The 25,474-nt window shown below is 45.3% G+C and overlaps 1 protein-coding gene across 1 annotated transcript in view; it reads right to left on the bottom strand.

Moving 5' to 3' along the window:
• The window catches only part of LOC125447629 (thymus-specific serine protease), a 34,926-nt gene that overhangs the window by 6,440 nt on the left and 3,012 nt on the right, over positions 1–25,474 (bottom strand). The window contains exons 2-10 of the mRNA XM_048522202.2: positions 17,412–17,584; positions 17,071–17,170; positions 14,441–14,570; positions 8,358–8,481; positions 6,356–6,433; positions 5,586–5,633; positions 3,932–4,201; positions 3,079–3,220; positions 1,128–1,307 (exon numbers count right to left, since the gene is read on the bottom strand). Coding sequence (XP_048378159.1) covers positions 1,128–1,307; positions 3,079–3,220; positions 3,932–4,201; positions 5,586–5,633; positions 6,356–6,433; positions 8,358–8,481; positions 14,441–14,570; positions 17,071–17,170; positions 17,412–17,584 — 1,245 coding nt within the window. The remainder of the gene's footprint in view (positions 1–1,127; positions 1,308–3,078; positions 3,221–3,931; positions 4,202–5,585; positions 5,634–6,355; positions 6,434–8,357; positions 8,482–14,440; positions 14,571–17,070; positions 17,171–17,411; positions 17,585–25,474) is intronic.

The raw sequence follows: 25,474 nt of genomic DNA, 5'->3' as shown, positions 1-25,474 counted from the left end.
AGAGGGTGCAGAGAAGATTCACTCGGCTGATTCCAGAGTTGAGGGGGTTGGATTATCAGGAGAGACTCAGACTGGGATTATACTCATTGGAATTCAGAAGAATGAGGGGAGATCTCATAGAAACATAAGATTATGAAGGCCATAGATAAAAAGTGGAGGCAGGGAGGTTGTTTCTGCTAGCAGGTGAAACTAGGACTAGAGGGCAGTGCCTCAAAATAAAGGGAAAACAGATGTAGGACTGAGGTCAGGAGGAAGTTCTTTACCCAAAGGATTGTGAATCTGTGGAATTCCCTGCCCAGTGAAGCAGTTGAAGCTACCTCGCTGAATGTTTAAGGCAAGGCTAGATAAATTTTTGAACAGAAAAGGAATTAAGGTTATGGTGAGTGGGTGGGTAAGTGGAGTTGAGTCTCAAAAAGATCAGCCATGATCTTATTAAATGGCAGGGCAGGCTTGAGGGGCCACATGGCGTTCTTGCATTATTAGCTGTTGACCTGTTCAGCTTTTCCAGCAATTTCTGTTTTTGTGACCCAGATAAAATGTTCCAGGAGCCAGATATGAATCCTGCTATAGATAAAGTGTGAAGCTGGATGAACACAGCAGGCCAAGCAGCATCTCAGGAGCACAAAAGCTGACGTTCCAGGCCTAGACCCTTCATCAGAAACCTGAGATGCAGCTTGGCCTGCTGTGTTCATCTAGCTTCACACTTATCTTGGATTCTCAGCGTCTGCAGTTCCCATTATCTCTGCTCACTACAAATCCTGCTACAGAAGATGTTGGAATTTGAAAAGTCTAATTATGACCACACAGCCATTGCTGATTGTCTGGAAAAACCCATCTAGTTCACTAATGTCCTTTAGGGAAGGAAACTGCCATCCTTACCTGGTCTGGCCTACATGTGACTCCAGTCCCACAGCAATGTGGTTGACTCAACCACCCTTAGTAGCCAAGCCTGCAACACCTTCATCCCATAAATTAAGAAATCCTTTAAACCCAGATCTCCACCCCTTGGCGTCATTAGCCCTACCTGTACGAATGCCAACTGTTTAACCCCTGACCTCCCTTAAACAGGGTCATGACCCCTACCTGTATTAGAACCATTCTTTCCTTCTGGTCTTGTGGCTCCTTACCATTGACAAAGATGATGCGACTGGATGCTGGGTGATCAGCTCCATAATAATCATTGGTGAAATCAACAGCCCCCTGAACACTGCCTGGGTCAATACCAAACACCTGGGCACATATGTCCACTTGGAATTGCAACGTCAGCCAACGGGAGAGTGGGCAGCTCTTGTCCTCGCAGGTCTGGTCTGGGGAGACAAAGAGAGAGTCCTTGAGCCAAGCAGAGGAGTCTCATGTTGGATGGGGGGTGAGGGTGGAAGCAGTCCGATTCACCACCTTTCCCAAGCTTCCCCCTCCAAGAGTGTTCGTCATGGACCATGGATAATGCACACTGCTCGGAGAGAAAAAGCTTCCACATTGGGCATTTCAACACTTGGGCAGCACCGTTGCTCAGTGGTTAGCACTGCTGCTTCACAGCGTCAGGGTCCTGGGTTGGATTCCACCCTTGGGCGACTGTCTATGTGGGCTTGCACATTCTCCCCGTGTCTGCGTGGGGATGCTCTGGCTACCTCCCACAATCCAAAGATGGAGGTCAGGACAGATTGGCCATGCTAAATTACCCATGATGTGCAGGCTGGGTGGGTTAGGTATGGGAAATGCAGGGCTCCAGGTGAGTGCATCTTCAGGAGGGTCAGTGTGGACTCAATGGCCTGCATCCACACTGTAGGGATTCCATGATTCTACATTCACTTGTGCACACAGCATCAAATGGAGTGTTGCACAATTAGAGGCACCGCTCGCTGTTCTGATGGGCTTTAAACAGAGGCTTGCCTTTTCCAGGTGGAAGTAAGTAATTATTTCAAACAAAAAAGGAGCAGGTTTTCTCAGATTTGCCCAAAGTCATTGGTCATTACTGTATGGCTTTTGCAGGATCCTGCTGTGTGTAAATTGGTTGCTTGTTTCCCTACACTACAACAACAAGACTGTACCTCATTGGCTGTAAAACACATTCAGAGGTCAGGCTTCAGGTCCCAGTGTAGAATTCAGGAGAGCTTCAACTTTCCTCTCCTTGACCCCTGACACAGACACACCCCTCTGCAGGATTTACAGATGTTCCCAGAAGGTACCCTCAGAGGGAGCTTTCTAATGCAGTATCTGCTGCAGTTCTCTTTACAGGAAACTAAGGTCGCCGAGTGGAAAGCAACTGCGAGACCTTTGAATCTTTTCCCCCCTGCAGGAGGGGCAGTTAGAAAGGCTTCAAGAACATGAGAAATTAGGAGTAGACTTTTCAGCCTGCACATCCCTCAACGTGACTGAAGCAGATCTCTCCTTTATCTTATACCCTTGGCATCTGAGAAAATGTCCATTACAACTTCAATGAGGGAGTATTCAGAATCCTTAGAGGTACACAGATTGAAACATTACAACTCTAAGCAAAGGAATTTCCTTATCAGTCATAAATGTTCAGCCCCCTTACTCCACACCTGTTTCCACCAAACCCACTAAAAAGTTCAGATCCCAAACCATTGGGAATGCAGTGACTGCCTTCAGAATCGGGTACGCTTCAACAAATTCACCTCTTGTTCTCAGCTCCAGGGAGTTTAGAATCTATAGGAATCAGAATTCCTACATAGTGTGGGAACAGGCCCTTCGGCCCAACAAGTCCACACAATCTCAGAACGTCCCACCCAGACCCATCCCATCTACGCATCCCTGAACACTACAGGCAATCCATCCTGCCCTGCACATCTTTGGACTGAGAAGAAACCAGAGCACCTGGAGGAAACCCACGCAGACACAGGGAGAACGTGCAAACTCCACACAGTCACCTGAGGGTGGAAACGAACCCAGGACCCTGACACTGAGGTGCAGCGGTGTTAACCACTGCGCCACCCCAGTTTAGACCCAACTTTTTCAGCCTCTCACCATACAAGTCCCCATCCCGGCAACTAATCTAGTGTAGCGTTCCCCCATTGGCTTTTGGTCAAAAAAGCCCACAAAACGCAGCTCTGAACTCACAGTAACCAAACTCTGTGCATGTCTGGTAGTACCACTGACGCTCTGCCACAGTGTACGGTTTCACCTCTGTACTCCTCAAGTTGGCCAGTGCGTTCTGGTAGGAGTTGTCCACACATCGCAGCTCCATGCTTTCCATGTAGTCCTGAAAAGCAGTAAAGTCACCACCAGCTGGAAGATGTAACAGAAAACCCGGGAGCAACACCTCCCCCACCCACCTCAGCAAACCATATTGGACTTAACTTGCTTTCTCTCCAAAGATGTTGCCAGACCTGTATTGTCAGTTTGCCCCAGACCCTGAAGCCCAGAGGGTTAAAAAGTTGAAGCTGAGGTCTAAAAAGTGAGCTTAAGTTTCCAAGTGAAAAAAGCAGCTCGGCAGCTCACAGCGCCAGGTAGCAGGATTCAGTTCCAGCCTCGGGCAACTGTCTGTGCAAACTCCACACATTCTCCTTGTGTCTGTGGGGGTTTCCTTTCCCTGTCCAAAATGTGCAGGTTAGGTGGATTGGCCATAGGAAATGTAAGGTTACAGGGATAGGGTAGGGGGTGGGTCTGGGAGAGATGCTCTTCAGAGGGTCAACGTGAACTCGATGGGCTCAACGGCCTGATCCCACACTTTTGGGATTCTACAAACACATTAGACTTGGAACCCCAACCAGCTAAAAATTTCTACCCTTCAAGTGAGAATAATGGGAAATGGCTGGAGTTCGTGGTTCTGCTTCCCCACACATTATGAAGCAGACAGGAACAAGAGCAGAACCATCCTTAGTACAAGATGCTGAGGAGTCAACTTCCTCTGTCTACTTGACCAACTGCCGGCCCTGCCCCCACACAATGCCCAAACCCCTCACTCCCTCACCTTGTTGATGACCATCAACCTCTGGTAGACAGAGCCCAGCTTCTGATTGGTCATGATCCCGCACAGTTTGGCAATGTCTCTGCCTGGCACCTCCTTGTTGTACTGGACGATTCCCATGATGATATCGGCCAGGTTGCTGGCAAACTCCACGCGGTCATCACTCCCGTTCAGCTTCTGGCACGACTTGAAGTCGACCTCCAGCCGGGAGGTGTTGCTGCCCACTAGGATCCCATCCAACTGGGAGAAAGCCCTCGCCACGGCAGACCGGCACTGCCAGAACGGGGAGTGAGAGAAGCAGCAATTGTGACACAGCAAGAATTAGGCTTCAATCCCTACCTCCACCTGAAGCCTGACCAGTGAGGCCACACTTCCAGGCCCACTGAAGCATTTCCTGTCAGCTCTTTTATACAACGGGGAAGGTCTAAAGTTTCAGTTAATCCCCTCTGGGCAAAACGAAAGCTGCAGGAAGATCAGAAATGCTGCAGCCAGGTTTCGTTCTGGATCCAGTTAAACAGACTGTTAAAGGACAGAACACAGGTTTGCCTCCCAAACAGAGGAAGCTTAAACCTTCAGGGTCTGGAGGAAGTGATCTCTCCTCCCATTGCTCCATCTCATCATTATTAGGCCCACTCTGACCGGGCTTGGCATGCCCCACTCCTGATGGGATTCATTTGGAGACAGGCTAACTCAGCTTGCACTCACATGATGGACCTCATCAGGTGAAAAGTGTTGTTACAGCCTAGACCAGACACCCCCACTGAAATATTTTAAATTAGCCTAACGTTTTATTTTAAAGACAAATATGAAGCACTGTTCCAGATGTTAATGCATTTTGCTTAGCAAGTGCAGTAAAATACAGAGGAATTTGGACATCTATTGATGAACTTACCAGAATAGATACATTAACTGTTACTAGTTAACTGTCCCAATATAGTTACATCCCAATTGACAAAAAAAGGCAAGTTTGGAAACAGATTTTCACAAATTCTCCAGTCTAGGAGGAAAGAAACATCAATCTAAAATTCAGGGAGTGTAGCAGCTAGATATTCACTGAATCTTCTAACTCAGACCTCTACAGCTTCTGGTGCTACTGAAAATCTGAAACCCAGATCCAAGAGATCTGGCCACACCCATTCAGGCTGCTTGTAAAGTAACCCAAGGCCTCCCAAGCGGTTTCACCTAGTGGTCTTCACTAGCCAGCTCAATATCCCTCAGTCAATCTCTCTCTCTCACAGAAGAAACCAGGGCAAAATAACCTCAAAGCCACATCATCACAGGTCAGAGTGGAGGGTGGAGTGTGACAAGTTTTTCCATATATGGAAATCCACACAACACATCCTACAAACCAGTGTGTTCTAGCTGAGACAGATACTTTGAAGTTTATTAACATGAGCTACTTACAATGGCTGCACAGACTTATAAACACTGCGTACTGGTGCGCATGTACAAGCATCTGACTGATGACAGTATACTGACTCCATTACAGAAGGCGAGCGACAGAGGGTTACAGGTGGGAACTTTTATACCACAAAGAGGTTACATGTCATGTTACTATCTTACAGACCTGATTGTATTGAAGCAGACATTCCAGACCAAATGAGAGAGAGACAGCACAAGACAGACAGAGAGGCACCATTTCTGAATTAATTTGTACCTTCATGGATCCCCCCACCACTGGGTTTGACAGGCTCCGTGATACGACCTGTAGAATAGAGAGCATATCAATACCAAAAATTTTAAAAAAGAAAAAAAGGAGAAAGAAAGAGATATCCTTACCCTTGCCTGCAGGAATGACCCCAAACCACCACCCTGAAAGGGCAATGACCCTGTACAAGGATGTCCACCTCTCAACCTTTCCTGCATCTCTTGCCTGCCATGGGAGCGTAAGAGGAGCTGTATCTAACTGGTGGGCTGTTTTATGGGAAAATGTAATAGAAATCCCTACTTTCACGATTCGTGGAGTTGAATTTTTAAAAAGGTAGATAAATGAAAACACTTAGCACCTGGCAAACAGACAAGGTAAATCTACTTCAATGATTAACGTGTTTTATAAATTATACCAGAGTTAGAAGTGAGAAGACAAACAATTAGCAGCCCATTTCTTGGTTGGAGCATATGGTCCACAACTATTCCAACAAGCGATTTAGATCATTCAGTTTTCAGAACAAAGTTAAAAGCATCTTTGTAAAAGAAAGGGATTTCTTGATGGAAGTCTGGAAAGAAGGCTATTAACTTCATTAACGATATTAAATTTATTCAAGTGGATTACAGAATCAAGGGGGTTTTGAAGATAAACTATTTTCTTCAGAACATCCCACATTGCCATAGTAATGAACTGCAAGGTGTTAGGAAGATGCCTACGCTTTATGCAGGACCTGTGGGAGCAGGCCAAGAGAAAGCAGATGTATGGAGAGCAAATCGTACCTTGTTGTATCCGGTGAAATCAAGCTGGGCTCGGACAGGAGCAGATGAAGCAACAGCGGCGAAAACCAAGTGAGGGAACTACTGGGGAAGAAAAGGTCACAATCTGAGAATGCACAAACAGGCAGAGGTAATGCATGTAATCAAGTAGATATCAGGACTCAGCCCAGATTCCAGTCTGCGCTCCCTTGGTGCAAGTCTATCACAAGGCTCATTTAGTCACACGGAAAAAATGCATGCCCTCACCGATTTTCTTTAGTGCTCGTCCCCAACTATTCTGCCTTCATTCATGAGTCCTATAATCCCTTGACAAACAAAAAAAATGGCCATCCTGGTCAGTAGACATTTACCTTGCTATTCATGGGGCCTCGCTACATGTTTATAGAATCCTTACTGTGTAGGGACAGTGTTGAAGCATGTCACTTTGTCCAATGAATCCACACTGACCCTATGAAGAGGGGTCGCACCCAAACCTTCCCTATCCCCGCATGTCCCATGGCTAAGCCACCTAACCTATGCTATGGGCAATTCAGCACAGCCATTCCACCCAACCTACACATCTCTGGACTGGGTGGGGGGGGGGGGGGGGCGGCGACTGGAGCACCTGTAGGAAACTCACAGACACTGGGAGAACATACAAACATGGGTAGAATCAAGCCCGGGTGCCTAGTGTTGCTGCCTCGGTGCCAACCAGCGAATAGGTCTAGACCTTAACATTTTCTTATTTTAAAAAATTTTTTAAAAGTCTAAAGGTGTTGCATTCCAGATGCAATTGAATTGGTTAAACTGCCAGATAAAGCAAAACACACTTTGTTCACTATAGTCAAAATAAAAAGGAAATTGGAATAATTTAACACTATTGGAAAGCTAACACAATAGTGGATACAGTACCTATTATTAATTAGGTGTTCCAATATAATAACATCCCATAAATACACCCCTGGCAAAAGGCAAATTCAGAAAACAGATTGTCGCATGTGCAACTCCCCTAGCAGGAGGAGAACCCCGCTTGTGGCTGTAACCAGGGGGTGGGGGAAAAAAGGAGAATAGCTTCCACTTCAAGACCCCAACAGCAGATGCTGGAAGCTTAAATGAAAAATCCTAGTTCTGTGGGAGTTTGACCACACCTAAAAATCTGTCTGCTACTATTGTTTCAATTCAAAAACCCCAAGGCCTCAAACTATTTACTCTAGTGATTCTGGTAAACTGATCTATACCTCTGCCTTTCTAAAAGAAAAAACCACACCGGGACAAAACCACCTCTTAAAGCCACAGTATCATCACAATGTGTAAACTGGGAATCTCCATTTCCTCATGTTATTACAATCCAGAGCAATATGTTGACTAATGAGCTGCTTTGGGACAATGTTTAACAAGTCCTTCAGGGATAAAATGGGTGCAGGAGCAGAGGTTTCTGGATTTTTAAACGAAGTGTCAGAAAAGTTAGTTGTCAAGAGTGGCAGGACACTATGGCAAAGTAGTTAAACACAGCATCTTGATCCTGTCCTTTATTAAAAAGGAGGTCAGAGTACAAGAGCAAGTCATAAAACACTGATGATTCAATTTCAAACTGGAATATTACCCCTAGTTCTGGGCTCTTTGAAGGCATTCACAAGAATGATTCCAAAGATTAGCAGTTTCAGTTATGAAGCTAGATTGGAGAAGTTGAGACTGTCTTTCCTCCCAAGAAGCTGAGGGGAGGTTTGACAAAGTTGTTCAAAATTACAAGGTCTGGATAGAGTGAATAGAGAGAAAACGTTTCACTCGTGAAAGGATCGAGAATGAGAGTAGTAATTTAAGTTGACTGGCAAAACAAGAGAAGGAAGAAAATCTTATTCATGCAGCAAGCGGAATGCATTTCCTTCAAAAGGAGGAAGGGTCGCAGATTCAATTAAGGGGCTGGAAGGGGATTATAGACTGTTACTGGAATGGTGACTGTCGAAGCACTGCCTCAAGTAAGGCAAGTTCATTACTGGTTTGTGGCTACAAACTGATCGTTTCTTACCTTCAGTCGGAACCAGGCTGACAGGGAGCCTGGGTAAGACCCCCCAAAGCAAATCCAGCGATTGTTTCTGGTCAGGTTGTACTGTTGGCCAACGAACTCATGGAACGTAGCTAGGTCAGCGAGCCTATCCGGAAAAGCACATGGAGTTAGGGGCCACTGGGATAACTAAGGGGCCGAAGGTCAAACCAGAAAGTATCACTAGCATTGGAAGCAGCCGGCTCTACCTACTTAGCATGGTGAACATGCTGAATGTACAAGAATAAAATCAAATACAATTCTACACTGAATAGGAAGGGTTTAAGGCAAATCTAAAAGGGGTTGTTTCCATGATGTCTGACAAACTATTGAGATTGAAACAATCATTTCTTAAGAAGTATCTTCAAAAGAGGACAGAGACAGTTTGAAAAAACCTCAAGGAGCCCAGCGGCCAGCTAAAGGCATGGCTACCATTGCAGGTGGGGTCAGAGTTGGAGGTCCGTAACAAGAAATAAATCCGAGTAATTGGCTGGCACCATGTTGAGGACACGAGAGAGGGGGGTGAGGGAAAAATGAAGCCTGCTTTTACAGCAAAAAGGTTGTGGTTGGGTCAATCACAAGTTCAATTTGCTTTAATTCAGTGACAGAGCGCATGTTGACTGCTGGGGGGGGGGGGGGGTGCGCGGTGGTATAGGTTCAGTCACATGGGAACTTATAAAGTCAAAAAGGTAAAGAGGGTAGTTAGTGATGGGCTTGATTGTTACTAGAAAATAAGATAAAAAAGAAATAAGGTGGCAAATGTCATTTCATACCAAGGAACCATACAAATATAGAGAAACTCATTAATACAATAAAACCTAAAGGCTTTATACCTTGATGCACAGAAGCAGTCAGAATGCAGTAGATGAACAGATGGCACAAACTGAGGTACAGAGGTCATGAAGACTTTAATCTGGGAGGGGGATAGTGCGCCCAGGAGAGGTTATTAAAGTTGCCGAGGCAAGTATGTCAACAGAATATGGAAAGGGTCAGGAATCCAATTTCAGGCACAGCAGATACGAGGAAAAACTATGAGGGGGACAGTCAATGTGGGACTAAGGGTGTGGTACTTAAATACATGCAGTGTACAAGAGATAAATGAGCTTGTAGTGCAAATTGGAACTGGCCAGTGTAATATTGAGCATCACAGCAGGTAGCTGTAATAGAATCAGGAATAGGAACTAAATATCCAAGGATGCATATCATATCAAAAAGGATGGGCTGTCTTGAGTGAGAAATTAAAATTAAGTGAGATAGCAACAGCGTTAAAAGTCAGTAGGCATATAATTTGTGCAGGTACAATGAAGGAACCACAAGAAAAGAAAAAGGTAAACCCAAATGGAAGTTACAGAGATAATGGGAACTGCAGATGCTGGAGATTCCAAGATAATAAAATGTGAGGCTGGATGAACACAGCAGGCCAAGCAGCATCTCAGGAGCACAAAAGCTGACGTTTCGGGCCTAGACCCTTCATCAGAGAGGGGGATGGGGGGAGGGAACTGGAATAAATAGGGAGAGAGGGGGAGGCGGACCGAAGATGGAGAGTAAAGAAGATAGGTGGAGAGGGTGTAGGTGGGGAGGTAGGGAGGGGATAGGTCAGTCCAGGGAAGACAGACAGGTCAAGGAGGTGGGATGAGGTTAGTAGGTAGCTGGGGGTGCGGCTTGGGGTGGGAGGAAGGGATGGGTGAGAGGAAGAACCGGTTAGGGAGGCAGAGACAGGTTGGACTGGTTTTGGGATGCAGTGGGTGGGGGGGAAGGGCTGGGCTGGTTGTGTGGTGCAGTGGGGGGGAGGGGATGAACTGGGCTGGTTTAGGGATGCAGTGGGGGAAGGGGAGATTTTGAAACTGGTGAAGTCCACATTGATACCATATGGCTGCAGGGTTCCCAGGCGGAATATGAGTTGCTGTTCCTGCAACCTTCGGGTGGCATCATTGTGGCACTGCAGGAGGCCCATGATGGACATGTCATCAAGAGAATGGGAGGGGGAGTGGAAATGGTTTGCGACTGGGAGGTGCAGTTGTTTGTTGCGAACTGAGCGGAGGTGTTCTGCAAAGCGGTCCCCAAGCCTCCGCTTGGTTTCCCCAATGTAGAGAAAGCCGCACCGGGTACAGTGGATGCAGTATACCACATTGGCAGATGTGCAGGTGAACCTCTGCTTAATGTGGAATGTCATCTTGGGGCCTGGGATGGGGGTGAGGGAGGAGGTGTGGGGACAAGTGTAGCATTTCCTGCGGTTGCAGGGGAAGGTGCCGGGTGTGGTGGGGTTGGAGGGCAGTGTGGAGCGAACAAGGGAGTCACGGAGAGAGAGTGGTCTCTCCGGAAAGCAGACAGGGGTGGGGATGGAAAAATGTCTTGGGTGGTGGGGTCGGATTGTAAGTGGCGGAAGTGTCGGAGGATAATGCGTTGTATCCGGAGGTTGGTAGGGTGGTGTGTGAGAACGAGGGGGATCCTCTTGGGGCGGTTGTGGCGGGGGCGGGGTGTGAGGGATGTGTCGCGGGAAATGCGGGAGACGCGGTCAAGGGCGTTCTCAATCACCGTGGGGGGGGAAGTTGCGGTCCTTAAAGAACTTGGACATCTGGGATGTGCGGGAGTGGAATGTCTTATCGTGGGAGCAGATGCGGCGGAGGCGGAGGAATTGGGAATAGGGGATGGAATTTTTGCAGGAGGGTGGGTGGGAGGAGGTGTATTCTAGGTAGCTGTGGGAGTCGGTGGGCTTGAAATGGACATCAGTTACAAGCTGGTTGCCTGAGATGGAGACTGAGGGGTCCAGGAAGGTGAGGGATGTGCTGGAGATGGCCCAGGTGAACTGAAGGTTGGGGTGGAAGGTGTTGGTGAAGTGGATGAACTGTTCGAGCTCCTCTGGGGAGCAAGAGGCGAAGTTACAGGCTTATTAGCAGCAATCAGGATGTTGGGCAGAAAATAGAAAAAGCATGTAAGAAAGGCACTGTTACAACAATCATAGGGTACTTCAATATGCAAGTGAACTGGACGGGGGGGGGGGGGGGGGTGCGGAAATCAGGTTGAGAACAGATCCCAAGAAAAGGGATCTGAGGAGTGCCTACAAAATGGTTTTTTTGGAGTAGTTTGTGGTTAACAAAGGAACAGTAATTCTGGATTTGTTGATATGTAAATGAGGATGGCTTGATTAGGGAGCTTAATGTAAAGAAACTCCTAGGGGATAGTAACCATAATATGATAGAATTCACCCTGCGGTTGGAGAGAGAAGCTTGAAATCAGATGAAATGATATTATAGTTGAGTAAAGGTAATAAAAAGGAGTAGAGGGAGGGACTAGCCAGAGTTGTTTGGAAGCAGAGCCTAGCAGGGAAGATGGTACAACAGCAATGATGGGAGCTTTCAGGGGTAATTCAAGAGACACAGCAGAAATTCATCTTAAGGAAGAAGAAGAAATACTATGGGTAGGACAGGGCAACCACAGTTGACAAGGGAAGTCAGTGACAGCATAAAAGTCAAAAGAAATAGCATACAACGTGAAGATTAATAGGAAGCCAGAGCATTGGGACACGTTTAAAAGCCAGAGGACAATAATAAAAATAAAAAGCAATGTAGGAATAGTAGAGAGGAAAAAAAAGTGAGGGTAAGGAAGCTGGAAGATTGCTAGCGAGTTTTTTTTAAACAAAAATTTAGATCAAAAGCTAAGAGAGAAGCTAAATGAACCACTGAAGTAGTAGTCATGGGAAACAAAAGTGGCAGAGGAATTTGCATCAGTTTTCATGGTGGAAAACACCAATAGCACACCAGAAGTTCAAGAGAGTCAAAAAGGGCAGAGCTGAGTGAAGTGGTCATCTGTATGGAGATGTGAAGATGGATAAACCATCTGGGTAAGACAGACTACACCTCTGAAGTTATTGGGGGAGACAGCAGAGGAGATTGTGGAGTCATTGGTGGTGATCTTTGAGAAATCATTGAGTCAAACCAGATCCTAGAGAACAGCCAACGTAACAGCCCTGAGACATAAGGCAGTTAGCCTGACTTGAGAGTCCATTATCAAGCATTAGATTGCAGAGTACATGAAGCATAGCTTTGTCAAGGGGTGGTCATTGACAAATCTGTTAATTCTTTGCTAATTTGCTCAATTCCTCTGCAGAGAAGAGCCAGTGGACAAGATCCATTAGAATTTCCAGAGGGCCTTTAAAACAGTGCCACATGGTTGGGGGGAAAACTACTAAATAAGGTAGGAACCCATGATGTTCAGAGCACTGGCACAGATAGAGAATTGGCTGACTGGCAGAAGGCAGGCAGTAGGGATAATGGGACTTTTTCAGGCTAGCAATGGTTAACAGTTCTGCAAGTGACTGTGTTGGGAACAACTATTCATCTTATGCATCGAAACAATCTGGACAAAGAAAGGAACTCAGGGCATTGTTGTTAAGTTTGCAGATGACAATGATAGATGGAGGGACAGGCTATATTGAGGAAGCAGGGAGGCTGCAGAAGAAGTTGGACAGACCAGGACAGGCAGATAGAATACAAATGTGGGAAAGTGTGAGGGTGTGTATTTTGGTAGGAAGAAGAGATGCAGGCTATTTTCTTTGCATACCTGAAGCATAAAAGGGACTTGGGAATCCTAGTTCATGATTCTCTTATGGTTAAGATGCAGCTGGAGTTGGCAGTTTGGAAGGTAAATGCAATGTTAGCATTAATTTCAAGACTGCTAGAGTACAAAGCAATGACATATTGCTGAGACTTTATCAGAGTCTGGTCAGACTGCATTTGGAACACAGCAGTGGTGGGCCCCGCATACAAGGGCGGATGTGCTGGCCTTGGAGAGGGTCCAGAGGAAGTTCGCAAGAATGATCCTCGGGATGGAGGGCTTGTCATGACAAGCAGTTGAAGATTCTGGGTTGAGACTTGAATTTTAGAAAGACAAGGAGGAATCTCTGAAATTGACAGAATACCAAGATGCCTGGATAGTGTGGAGATGTTTCCACTAGTAGGAGAGACTAGGTCCCACAGGCACAGCAAGAGTGGTGAATTGGTGAGGGCCAGAGTAATTTAGTGTATTTGGGACAGAGTTAGATTGGTTCTTAATGAGTAAAGGGGATCAAAGAGATACTGGGGAGAAAGCAGGGAAATGGATTTAAAGTAGTCATGATCAAATTGCAGAACTAGATGGCCCAAATAGCCTAGTTCTGCGACTGTGTCTTCTAGACATGGTTTCCCTGCACGTCACTGGTTGACAATAGTGTCAATGGACATTCAAATGCTTTCCCAATACTGTCATTGCCAAATGGGGCCTGTAAAAGTGAGATGACTGTGACTATAAGAGCAGGTCAGAGGCTAGGAATCCTACAGCAAGCAACTCACTTGACTGTCCAAAGCCAGTCCACCATCTGCAAGACAAGTCAGGAGTGTGATGGAATACTCACTTGCCTGGATGGGTGCAGCTCCAGCAAGAACCTCAACATCGGCCAGGGCAAAGCAGCCTGAATGATGGGCACTCCACCCACTGTTTTCACAGATCCGATTGCTCTAATACAGACACGCCCTGACTACAGCTTGTGCAAACTTACTACAGCCACTCACGAAGACCTATTCCATAGAACTTTGCCATCCTGTATCCTCCACTATCTAAAAAAGGAACACCACCTGCATGCTCCCCTGTGTTACGGTCCACGTGTCACACTACATGGACTATCACAGCTCAAGACGTTGTGCCTGGGATGATGAAGATGAGCCAATTAGAAGGGTCTAGGCTCAAAATGTCAGCCTTCCTGTTCTTCTGATGCTGCTTGGCTTACTGTGTTCATCCAGCTCCACACCTTGTTATCTGGGAAATAAATACACACTTTACCAGCAATAATCAATCCCCACAGGAGTATAAAGCCCTTTCAAGTTCTGGGAGGGTGCAATTGGGGAAAACGTGGGGGACAAGAGAACATCTAAGTCTCAATTTCAGCAGTGAGGGAGTATCAGTCAGATGGAAAATTTAGAGCTTGGACTAGAAGGGAAGCAGAGAAGAGCAATACTAAAAAAGGTGAGGTGAGAAGATAGTGAGGCGCAACAGTCAGGACTCTAAATCATTGCTCAGTCAAGAACCCAGCTTACGCTTGCTGGCTGGACAGAAACTGGATGTTCTGATTGGTCAGTCCATCAGGATTAATGCTTGTCCCATAATACCGGTGCTCCAGGGAGACCAACAGAGCCTTGTACTTCTGTGCTAGGTCCACATGTTCACCTGCAGAAAGAAGCACAGCAGGAGGCAAATTAGTGCAAGATGACATCCTCTAGGAACAACAAAATCCTCCCCCACCCTCAACTGAGTCCATCACCTTGAAAGTTACACCACCCTCTGACAAGCCCATTCTCCCAATAATTACCAGCCACAAAATGAAGCACAGTTTAGTAAAAGAAGTGAAGGTGTAATGTAAATGTCCTCTTTCATTAACTGCCTGACCTAAGATCAGAATGTTGAAAACAGATCCACCATCAAGGCCATAACAGTAACCTGCAGGGCACATGTAGTAACTTATATCACCGATTCTCTCAGGCTGAGAGCATAGAGATAGACAATTGTCCATTCACAAGTACCACTCCAGAGATTTGAACATTTGGAGCAGGATTGAGCAAGTGCTGTTGTTGTGGGACAGTAGTATCACGGTTACAAAATAAGAGCAGGATTAGGCCAGTCAACCCATTGAGCCCACCCTGTCATATTACATTTCACACCACTGGTGATCCCTCACAGACAAGGATGACTCTCTTCCACACAAGTACCTGAGGCAGAATTTCAAATTCCCTCGAGTCAGGGGAGTGTTCATTAGTTTGGAAGTTGGCAAAAATGTAATTCCTTCGTCCTTCTTTTAAAAAAGGGAGGGGTGGGGAAGATAGAAAGCAGAAGCTACAAGCTAGCAGATTTAAATTCCAATATTTTCCCCTCTGGTAGATTATCAGAAAAGAAATTATAGCAGGAAATTTGGATAAGTTCAAGGTAAGCAGGCAGAATTGAATATGTAAAAGGCAAATCATGTTTAACTCCTCTATTGGAATTGTTGGAGATGGTGGTTAGGGAGAAACAACTATATCTTTGGGCAGGTAGAGTATTTTTGACAAAGTGCAACATCAAAATTTGAGAAGTCAAAACTCAAGGTGTAGGGTGTAGCAGGTTGGCTCACTAAGAGGAAGCAATGAGTAAGCACAAATGGCTCTTTTTCAAATCAGCAAGATAGAAAGAGTGGTGTACTGCACAGATCAGGCTGGGATCACAACTGTTTACAATTCACATAAATGATTTAGACAGAAGAATGGAAGACATGGATGTCAAATTTGCTGATTTTCCTACTTACCTTTATGTTGGAAGTTATGAAGAGGACACAACATATAGATAGGTTAAAGATGTGATAAATGGAGTACAAAATGGGAAAGTGGTTTTTGTGCCAAAACGGACCATTTCAAACAAAAAACAGCAATTCATCCAAAAGCTGAGAGATTGCAGAGTTCTGACATGCAAAGAGATGTAACTCAGAATAGCTAGTGTGGAAGCAGGCCATTCAGTCCATTGAGTCCACACCAACCCTCTGAACAGCATCCCACCCAGACCCACTCCCAATCCCTGTAACTCCATTCCCCATGGCTACTCCACTTAGTCTGCACATCCCAGAACATCATGGACGATTTAGCAAGGCCAATCCACATAACCCGCATGTCTTTGGACTGTCGGGGGAAACCCACACAAAGAGAGAATGTCTGCACGGAGTTTACATGGTTGCCCAAGGTTAGAATCGAATGCAGGTCCCTGGCACTGATGCAGGGGCTCATGCCCAAATGGCAAACTGGTAGTGTGCAGATAGAGCAGGTAATTAGGAAAACCAGTAAAATATAACTTATTGTAAAGGGAACTGAATACATTAGTGAGACTCTGCTTTAGTTCTACAAGACACTAGTGGGATTGCATCAGAAGTATCATGAAATGTATTTGCCTTAAAGAAATCAGTAAGTGTAAATGTTTTGAAGGAAGTCCAGAGAGAAAGTATGCTGGACTAATACTTGAAATGCTGGTTGTCTGATGAGCAAAGGAAGGATATGCTAATTTTGTACCTACTAGAATTGAGACCAAGAGCTAACTTGAATAAACATTTAAGATCCTGTGGGATCTTAACAGATGTAAAGAAGCTTTTTTTCCCCCCCCTCTTATAGGAGAATCTAGAACTAAATATTGGGGAAATTGCCAAACAAATGAGGCAATTTCTTTTCCTGAGGGTTAACAGTCTTTGAATTCGGTCCTGAGAAACAGGAGAAGTAAGGTCCTTGAATGTTTTTAAAGGTGGAGGTAGACAGATTCTTGGTCAGCAAACAACAGCATGAAGGAATTGATGTTACACTTATTTCAGCAATAGTGGAGAAGTTTGAGGGGCTGAATAGCCTATTCCTGTTCCCAAATTGTTTGTTCATTTGTTCTAGGCACGTACCTCCCTCAGAATGACTAAGTATAGCCAAAGGTGAAAATCACTGACATCTCATCTCATTCTAACATGAATTCAATGGACTGAATAGCTTCTCTTGTGCCACAATGTCTATGGTTAGATAGATGTGCCTTGAAGGCAAATCACATCCCAGAGGGTGCATGCATCTGCAACTGTGCTCAAACATAAATGGGGCACCAAGCAGACAAAACCTGAAAAGTACTGTAATTTGTTGCATCTTCATACATCCAGTCTACTCCTGACACAATACAATACCTGCCAATACGCTGTACGATGTCAGCGTTTGCTCGCCACCAATAAAGAAGAACACTGGACCATGACGTGGCTCCCACAGCTCAGTGTTGACCCAGTATCTCTGTGGAACAGACATTTATTAAAAAGGACATTTTAAAATGAGCAGTTAAGTGAGGCTCTGGAGAAGGTGCAAAATTAAATTTATAAGTCACCAGAATGGACAGTACATGGGTGGAAGACGACATAAATATTGTCAAGGTGGATCCTTGATAAGTAAGCATTTTTTTTGGGGGGGGGGGGGGGAAGGTGGGGAGCTGTTGAGGGTAAAAATGTCAGGTCTGCCACACCGAGGTTATAGTCACCTGCTTGAAAGTGCTGTTGTTCCTCCTGTTGAAGTGGTCCAGTGGTTGTGGGAACAGTCCCTCCTTGGGCCCTGCCATCCCACCAAACACAAGGGTTTTGTACTTCAAGTATTTCTGTACCCTCTGCTCCTGGGATTGCAGCACCTTCTGCTTAATCAACCACATGTTCCGCCCTTAAAAAGTCAGACAACAGTCAGGGATTTAATGGGTCACATCGCTGTTGAGTCAAAAAAGTGATGATTCACACCAGAAGACTATCAACAGTTCTCATGCCTTCAAGTGTGGTCACAAGGCACCTCAGTGAAGCATCAAACAATGTGACTGCAGGTCACATTTGGGAGGTGTTGAACAATTGATCAAAAGGTTGATTGAAGAGATAGGGTTTAAGGAGCGAGGGAATGTGTCAAAGGGAGGTGGGAGGAGGGGGAAGAGAAAGAAAAGAAACGTGGGGGTTGCAGAAAAAGCCAACCACCTCAGCAAAGCAATTAAACTGGGGATGGTCAAGAGGCCACAAGTTGAGGAATACAAAAGGAGGAGAGTTTTTGTTAAAACAACATTTTTTTAAAAATTTGAGCTTAACACTGAGGGGTGATGAGTACTCGGAAAGGACACGGGACATTGGGTGAGCTCGAGGTCATTAGAGACCCAGAGAGCAGCGAGCCTGGGGAATCTGCTAGCAAGGACAAAATAGTGGACAATTTCACAGAGGAATCGGATGTAGTACCTGGGCTTAAGGAATTCAAGATTATAGGGGCAGGGGGAAGAAGAGGCTACTGGATTGGTTGAAGTGATCATAAGTGATACAGTAGTTTTGAAGCTGACTAGCCTACTCATGCTCATATTTTCCATGTTTCTGACAGGGCAGTACATGGGAGATGTTAGAATAGTTAACACTCAAGTCACAAGTCAGGGCTTCAGCAGATGGACTAAGACAGGGTCAGATAACACTGAAGTCATGTAGAGCCTCAGTTTCTGGGAAAGAGCAGTGTGGAGTTTTGTGGAAACTGAGGAATGAGGAGTTTTAAATTTTTGAGTGGGGGGGGTTGGGGGTGTGGAGTGTAAAACCCAGAATATTGAAGGATTAGTTATTGCAAGAGTTAAAGGAGTCATTTAACTTCTCTAGAAAAAAAGCAGATCTGCAAAACATGAAAGCAACGTTGACAAGTTTTCAGCTGACTCAGGATTGTGCGCAGAGTTACTTGTTGCTCAAAACAAAAAACTCCTGTAGAAAGCAAAAGAGAAATACAAGGTTGTTTCAGTTGTCTCCCCCAGGGCAATACAGCAAGGAGAGATTGAGAAGAAATAACCACGTCGGTTTTCAACTCGACATCTGTCACACCAATATTCAGCTTCATTCCAGTTAGAATGAGTTTCCAAAGTCTTGCGGTTTTATGGTGTAAACAAGAAGCTTGCAGAAGTACAAACATTTTAAACTTTGGGGAAATAAGGACATTACAAAACAGCACACATGAAGTAGAAACCAATGTAATTTGGGATAACAAGGCCGAGCACAGGCCGAGCAGAGGAGCAGGAAAGCTGACTTGAGGACCTAGATCCTTCTCCAGAAAAAAAAATTTGGGAGCAAGGGAGATTTGGATGACGATTGTAACATGTTCAACTTTTTTTAAAAGGGAAGAAATTCATTCATGGGATGTGGGCACTGGCCAGGCCACTTTTCTTTTGCTCATCCATAAGTAGGGTGGCACGGTGGCTCAGTGGTTAGCACCGCAGCCTCACAGCGCCAGGGACCCGGGTTCGATTCCAGCCTCGGGCGACTGTGTGGAGTTTGCACATTCTCCCTGTGTCTGCGGGGGTTTCCTCCCACAATCCAAAGACATGCAGGCTAGGTGGATTGGCCATGCTAAATTGCCCATAGTGTTCAGGGGTGTGTGGGTTATAAGGGGATGGGCCTGGCTGGGATGCTGCAAGGGGCGGTGTGGACTTGTTGGGCCAAAGGGACTGTTTCCACACTGTAGGGAATCTAATATAACCTAACTGCTTGAGAATGTGGCAGTAAGCTACCTTCTTAACCCACTGCAGTCCATTTGGCACAAGTAGATACACAAAGCTGTTAGGGACAGAGTTCCAGCCTTTTGACCCTGTCCAACTGAAGGAACAGCTGATATAATCCCAAGCCAGTAATGCAACTTGGTAACCAGCAGGTGGTGATGATTCTGCATATCTGCTGCCATTTTGGTTGTAGGAGGAGGAATTACACAGGGTAAAGGGTGATATAAGCAACTGGGGTATATTCAAGGTGGTTTTAGTCAGTCAGGAAAGATCAAGAACGATAGCAATCCAGGGCAGAGCAACATTCCTTTTAATAAAGTTCTCAGGAAGGATCACCAGACCCGAAACATTGACTATTTCTCTCCACAGATGTTGCCAGAAACATCTTTGTTCCTGATTTACAGCTTCTGCAGTTCTGTTTTTGTTTAGCTTCAACTCTCTTGCTGGTGGGTTCCAGGTTTAAGTCCCACTCCAGGAGTTGGGTAGAGAGAAAACAAAAAAGCTAAACAACTCAAAGCTGGGGGCAGAGCTGGCCTATTGGAGGTACCACCACACAGATCTATGGCACAGAAAGTGGCCTTTTGGCTCATCACATCCATGCCAATCAAAAACACCTAATTATTCAAATCCTATTTCCTAACACTTGGCCCATAGCCTCATATACTCCTCAGGAGAATTCAAACTAATGGATATTTTAAAAATCCATGACAACTTAAAGGCAGGCAGGGAATGTCTCCCCAGTGACTTGGGCACTATATTTCTCAATCAATGAGAAAAAGCAGCTTATCTGGCCATTATCAGGTTACAGTGTATCGCACAAATGGACATCACCGTCCATTACAATATTGGCTACACTTTAAAAGTAATTCACTGGCTGAGGGAGCGCTCAGAGACATCTGTTGATGAAAAGCATGGTGGAAATACAAGGTTCAAAATCTCCCCTCCCTCCGACTGCATCCCAGAACCAATCCAGCTCGTCCTCGCCTCCCTAACCTGTCCTTCCTCATCTCCTACCTACCAGCCTCATCCCACCCCTGCCCTTGACCTGTCAGTCCTCCCTGGACTGACCTATCCCTTCCCTAACTCCCATCTACACTCACTTTTACTGGCTCTATCCTCACCACCTATCTTCTCCTCTATCCATCTGCCATCCACTTCCACGCCCCCTCTCCCTATTTACTTCAGAACTCCCTTCCCCAAGGAGCATTTAGGGCCAAAAACATCAGCTTTCCTGCTCTCCTGATGCCACTTGGCCTGCTGCATTCATCCAGCTCTACACTTTGTTATCTCAGATTCTCCAGTATCTGCAATTCCTACTATCTCTGTGGAAATACAAGTTTTGTATCATCGTGAGACATTAATCCAATTTATTTAGTTTTGTTGACTGAGAACTGGCTTGTGCACAGCTTACAGAGAGTAGTTTAAGGTTTTAGCACAGTTTTGTAGCTTAGGTTGTGGGTGAAGTTATTAAATTGTATGGTGACGAAATGTCTGAACAAAAACTAGATAACATTAACGAGGGCTCTGATGAAGTGTTGTTCTACTCTGCTTGGAATTTATATGATCTGGTCCATTTTGGCAAGTAGTGTCGTTTCTGGTTTTGTTCTGTACATGGGTCTAATTCTATACATTTGTTGATTGAAGTATGGTGGAGAACCATGCCTCTGGGAATTCTTGTGCACACCTATGTTTGGCTTGGGTTACTATTACTTTGTCCCAGTTAAACTGACGGCCTTCATTGTCCAAGTGCACCGATCTTAAAGAAAATTCATGTCATTTTGCTGCTGGCTGATGTTTATGTATTCTGATGGCAAGTTTCCTTCCAATCTGCCCAACTTGTGGAAGTCAGTCATTGCATGGTATTTTGTCAACTACGTTGGTTCTGCATGTTATGGAATAGGGTCTTTAAATTCTTCAGAGTTTGTGGTGGAGTGGCTGTGGGCTGCGTGCCACCATGATTTCTAGTGGTTGTAGGAGTCTTGTTGTCAGTCCCGATTACTTACTCGATGTAGGACAGTGTAGCCAGTGTTATGGCATACTGTGTCCTCTTGCCATTGTCGGTTTAATAGGCATCTGCAGATGAAGTTGCAAAGATACCTTTTCATAGTGAAGATTTTATAGGAGGTGCTCTTTTTCTTCCCCCCTGCCTAGTTCTGACATGCTGCAGTGAATGGTGGCGCATTTAATTAGTGTCCTAATGCAGCTTTGTTTATGGATGTCAGGGTGGTTACTGTGGAAGTTGAGTATTTGGTCAGTGTGTTGCTTTCCTGTATACTGAAGTTTGGAACTCTCCATTGGAGAGACAGGAAGCAAACTAGCCATCAGAGTACACAAACATCAGCTAGCAGCAAAACGACACGACAAACTCTTGAATATCAGTGCACTCGGACAATGAAGGCTTATCTGTTTAACTGGGACAATATAACCACAGTAACCCAAGCCAAACTGACAGGCATTCCCATAGGCAGGGTTCTCGACCCATGAAGGCAATTAAACAGAACTGGACCCTGCATACAAACCCATACAATACAAAACTGGAAATGACACTACTCACCATAATGGACAGGACAATATAATTCCAAGCAGAGTGGGACAATATCGGATCAGAGGCCTCACTGATGTTACCTAGCATGTTGACGAAACGTCTGAACAAAAACAAGCCAGCTCAGCGAGCAGGTCAACAACTTTAGAGAGTAGTGTTGTTGAGATAAACAAAAGGAGGCGGCGGAAGCGGGCCAGGCCTGATACACTAAATGACAACCATAATTCAAGAACTAAACTAAAAATAAATTTATGCTGAAATAGGTTCTTAACTAATACCGACAGGCAGTCAGCTACAGAAACTAAATCACACAAACTAAATGCAATAGTTATTTTCACCAAAAACAGCACTAGTAGAAATTTCACCTACAGGATTAGGATTTGTTTTGAATGCACGCCAATGTAACGAAGATAGTCTTTTGCTGCAAGATTCCAGTAAGAACCGAGTTGACAGCGTGTGTGATGGGGACTGTGCAAACGACAGCTTTACTTTCACTTTTAGCATACAGTAACCTTTACTGCATTTAATCCTGTCCTGGAGTGTTAGATAGGGACGTTTACTCTATTTGACGTGGACATGAAACAGCTAATGTATTGTTTTTCATCAGTATACAAAAGTTTTAACTAAGAGACCAACTGTACTTGGTTGACAGGACACCATGGTTGAAATTAGTGACCATGTGCCAAAGGATGGGCAGAGCAATAATTGGGAAAGTCACCAGGTTTCTGGTGAATAAGAACACATACATCATTCTCCTCTGTGTCTGCTCAGTGTTGCCCATTCAGCAACAAATGTTGCTGACAGGTTGGCTCTTCTGCATGTCCTCTACTTTCAGCATAGCCCCTCATATCACTGCAGCCTCATGTAATTGTCACAGTTTAAGTACATCACAGCGACAAGGAAATACTGAAAAAGACCCAGCTACGACGATTTTAAAGTCCACACATCCAAACCAGCTGGCCAACTTCAAGATGGAAGTGGGAATGGCTGTGGGCAGGTGTAGGCCTGGGGCTGCAAAACAAGCCAAAAATAGGGAATGGGTGGGGGAGGCAAGGATTGCTTGCTTCAAGCTCTGACGCTTTGCAACAGGCCCAAACAGGGAGACAGGCCAGGATCTGCATCAAGTAGAGACCTGCTATTGATTCCATTTCACTGGTAGCTTTGGGTTTTTAAAATTCAGTCACTGGGCATCACTGGCTGGATTATTTATTGCCACTCCATCAACACCCCTGAGAAGTTGGTGGCAAGCCACTCTCCTGAGCTGCCGCAGTCTCCATTTGGTGTAGGTAGACCCAAAATGCTGTGAGGGAGGCAATTCCAGGACTTTAACACAGCCACACTGAAAGAACAATGATAAATGTTCCCCAGGTGAAGATGGTGAGTGGCTTGAAGGGGCACATGCAGACAGTGTTCCCATGTATCTGCTGCCCTTGCCCTTCCAGATGGGAGATCTTAGAATAAGGGATCTCTCATTTAATAGAGGTGAGGAGGAATGTCTTCTGTCCGAGGGGACGAAATGGAGAATTTTGCTGCAGAGGTTGCGCTAACGCAGATATTCAAGGCTGACAAATGTTCATTCTGCAAAGTCAAGCATTACGGCAAACAGGAAAATAATGAATTGAAGATTCAGATCAGTCTTTTCATTGACTACTGAAGCATGCTCTGACTGATAGTAGATGCTGAAGCAGAAGTAGGCCAAGTCTTTCATTTGGAAGGTGCTGTCTCAGGACCTGCTGAATTTTTGCAGCATGTTTAGTAGACACTACACACTGCTACCCCCGAGCAGGTGAAGGGAGAGAATATTTATGGAATGTGATATCAATCAGGCTGCTTTGCTCTGGATGGCATTGAGCTGAGTGTTGTTGGAGCTGCACACATCCAGGCAAGTGGGGAGTCACACTCCTGGCTTGTGCCTTGCAGATGGTGGACAGGGTTTGGGGAGTCAGCTGCAGGATTCCTACCTTCTGACCTGCTGTTGTAGCCGAAGTATTACGGCCAGTCCAGTCTCTGCTTATGGTGACCAATGTTTGCCCAAAATACTCCAATCCCAGTATTTTATCTTCTCTCTACCCCTACAGTGGGGGAGTTAATTTGCACAAACAGAATGTAGAATGACAGCTCACTGTAATATCCCAGCACCTCACACCTCAAGGATCCCAGTCACATACTGACAACAGTAATGTCCCTGCAACCAAGAACGGCTGCTCACACCACACCCATTCATCCATCTGCCTCATGACTTGATCCAGCTCTTGTCCAGCAATAAAATTTCAAAAAAAAAAAAATCACATTCTCCTTTTCTAATCACTCCATGGTCTCACCCTTATCTGTGTAAACTCCTGCAGCCATAAAAACATTCAAGTTATCATGCTCCTTAAATTCCAGACTCTGGAATTTCCAAACCATTTTACAACCTTGAGAAGCTCAAATCAGTCTGCAATCGAGGAAGCAGAATGACAGTGTAGTCACTTAAGTGTTGAAGGCATGTAAATAGAAAAGATGCAACTGCATTGGGGAGAGTGCAGAAGAGGTTTGCAAGAATGCTGCCAGAGAGACGCATCAGTAATAAGGATAACCTGGAGATGTTACAACAGTTTACTTTAGAGAAGGCAGCTAAGGGCAGATTTGATTGAAGTTTTCACAATTGTGATGTCCAAAAGACATGCAGGCTAGGTGGATTAGCCATGGGGAATGAGGGCTAACAGGGAAAGGGTGGGCAGGAAGGTAGATCTGGATGGGATACTCCTTAGATAGGGTAGACTTAAAATGAGCCTAATGACCTGCTTCCACCAGAGGGATTCTAATGAGTGCTCTGGTCAGTGCTGAGGGGGTAAGAAAATGTTCCTGTTCCCAAATGGGCTGGGAACCAGATGGCAGTTTTAAAGAGTGTTCTGAGGAGAGTCACTCGACCTGAAATGTTAACTGATTTCTTTCCACCAATGCTGCCAGACCTGAGCTTTTCCAGCAATTTTTTAAAAATTGTTAGCGGCTGTGGCAGTTTTAAAATGTTCTGCAAAAAAATTCAAGATAAGGAAAAGAATTCTTTTGTGACAAACAGCAAGGGTCTGGATGCACTCCTGGAAAAAGTGTGAAGGAGGCAGGTTTAACTGAGGCATTCAGGAGGGTATTAAATTTGTTACATAAAGATGATTGTGTGAAGTTATTGGGGGAAGGCAGGAGATTGGCACCAAGTTGAAATGCTCAGAGCACTAGTGCCATGACATGAAAAGGCACATGGCCTTTTCCTGCACTAATTTGCACAGAGCATGATCCCACACAGAAAGAAAATCTGTTTCAACAATGCTGGTTGAGGGCAAAAATAATGGCCAAGTGATAGGTAAATATCCTCAAGTCCTCTTCAGACAGCAGCCCAGGGATCCCCTGCATCCATTCAAAAGGACAGAAAGGATGTCGTCCCAAGTGAGAGCAGATCCTTCCAGCGCAATTCCCTCATTACTGCTCTGGGCATGACAAGAACATACTTGAGGAACTCGGCACGTTTGGCAGTATC

Source organism: Stegostoma tigrinum, chromosome 39 (assembly GCF_030684315.1).
Source record: "Stegostoma tigrinum isolate sSteTig4 chromosome 39, sSteTig4.hap1, whole genome shotgun sequence".
NCBI classification, from domain to species: domain Eukaryota; kingdom Metazoa; phylum Chordata; class Chondrichthyes; order Orectolobiformes; family Stegostomatidae; genus Stegostoma; species Stegostoma tigrinum.
This window is presented reverse-complemented; position numbering and strand designations above follow the sequence as displayed.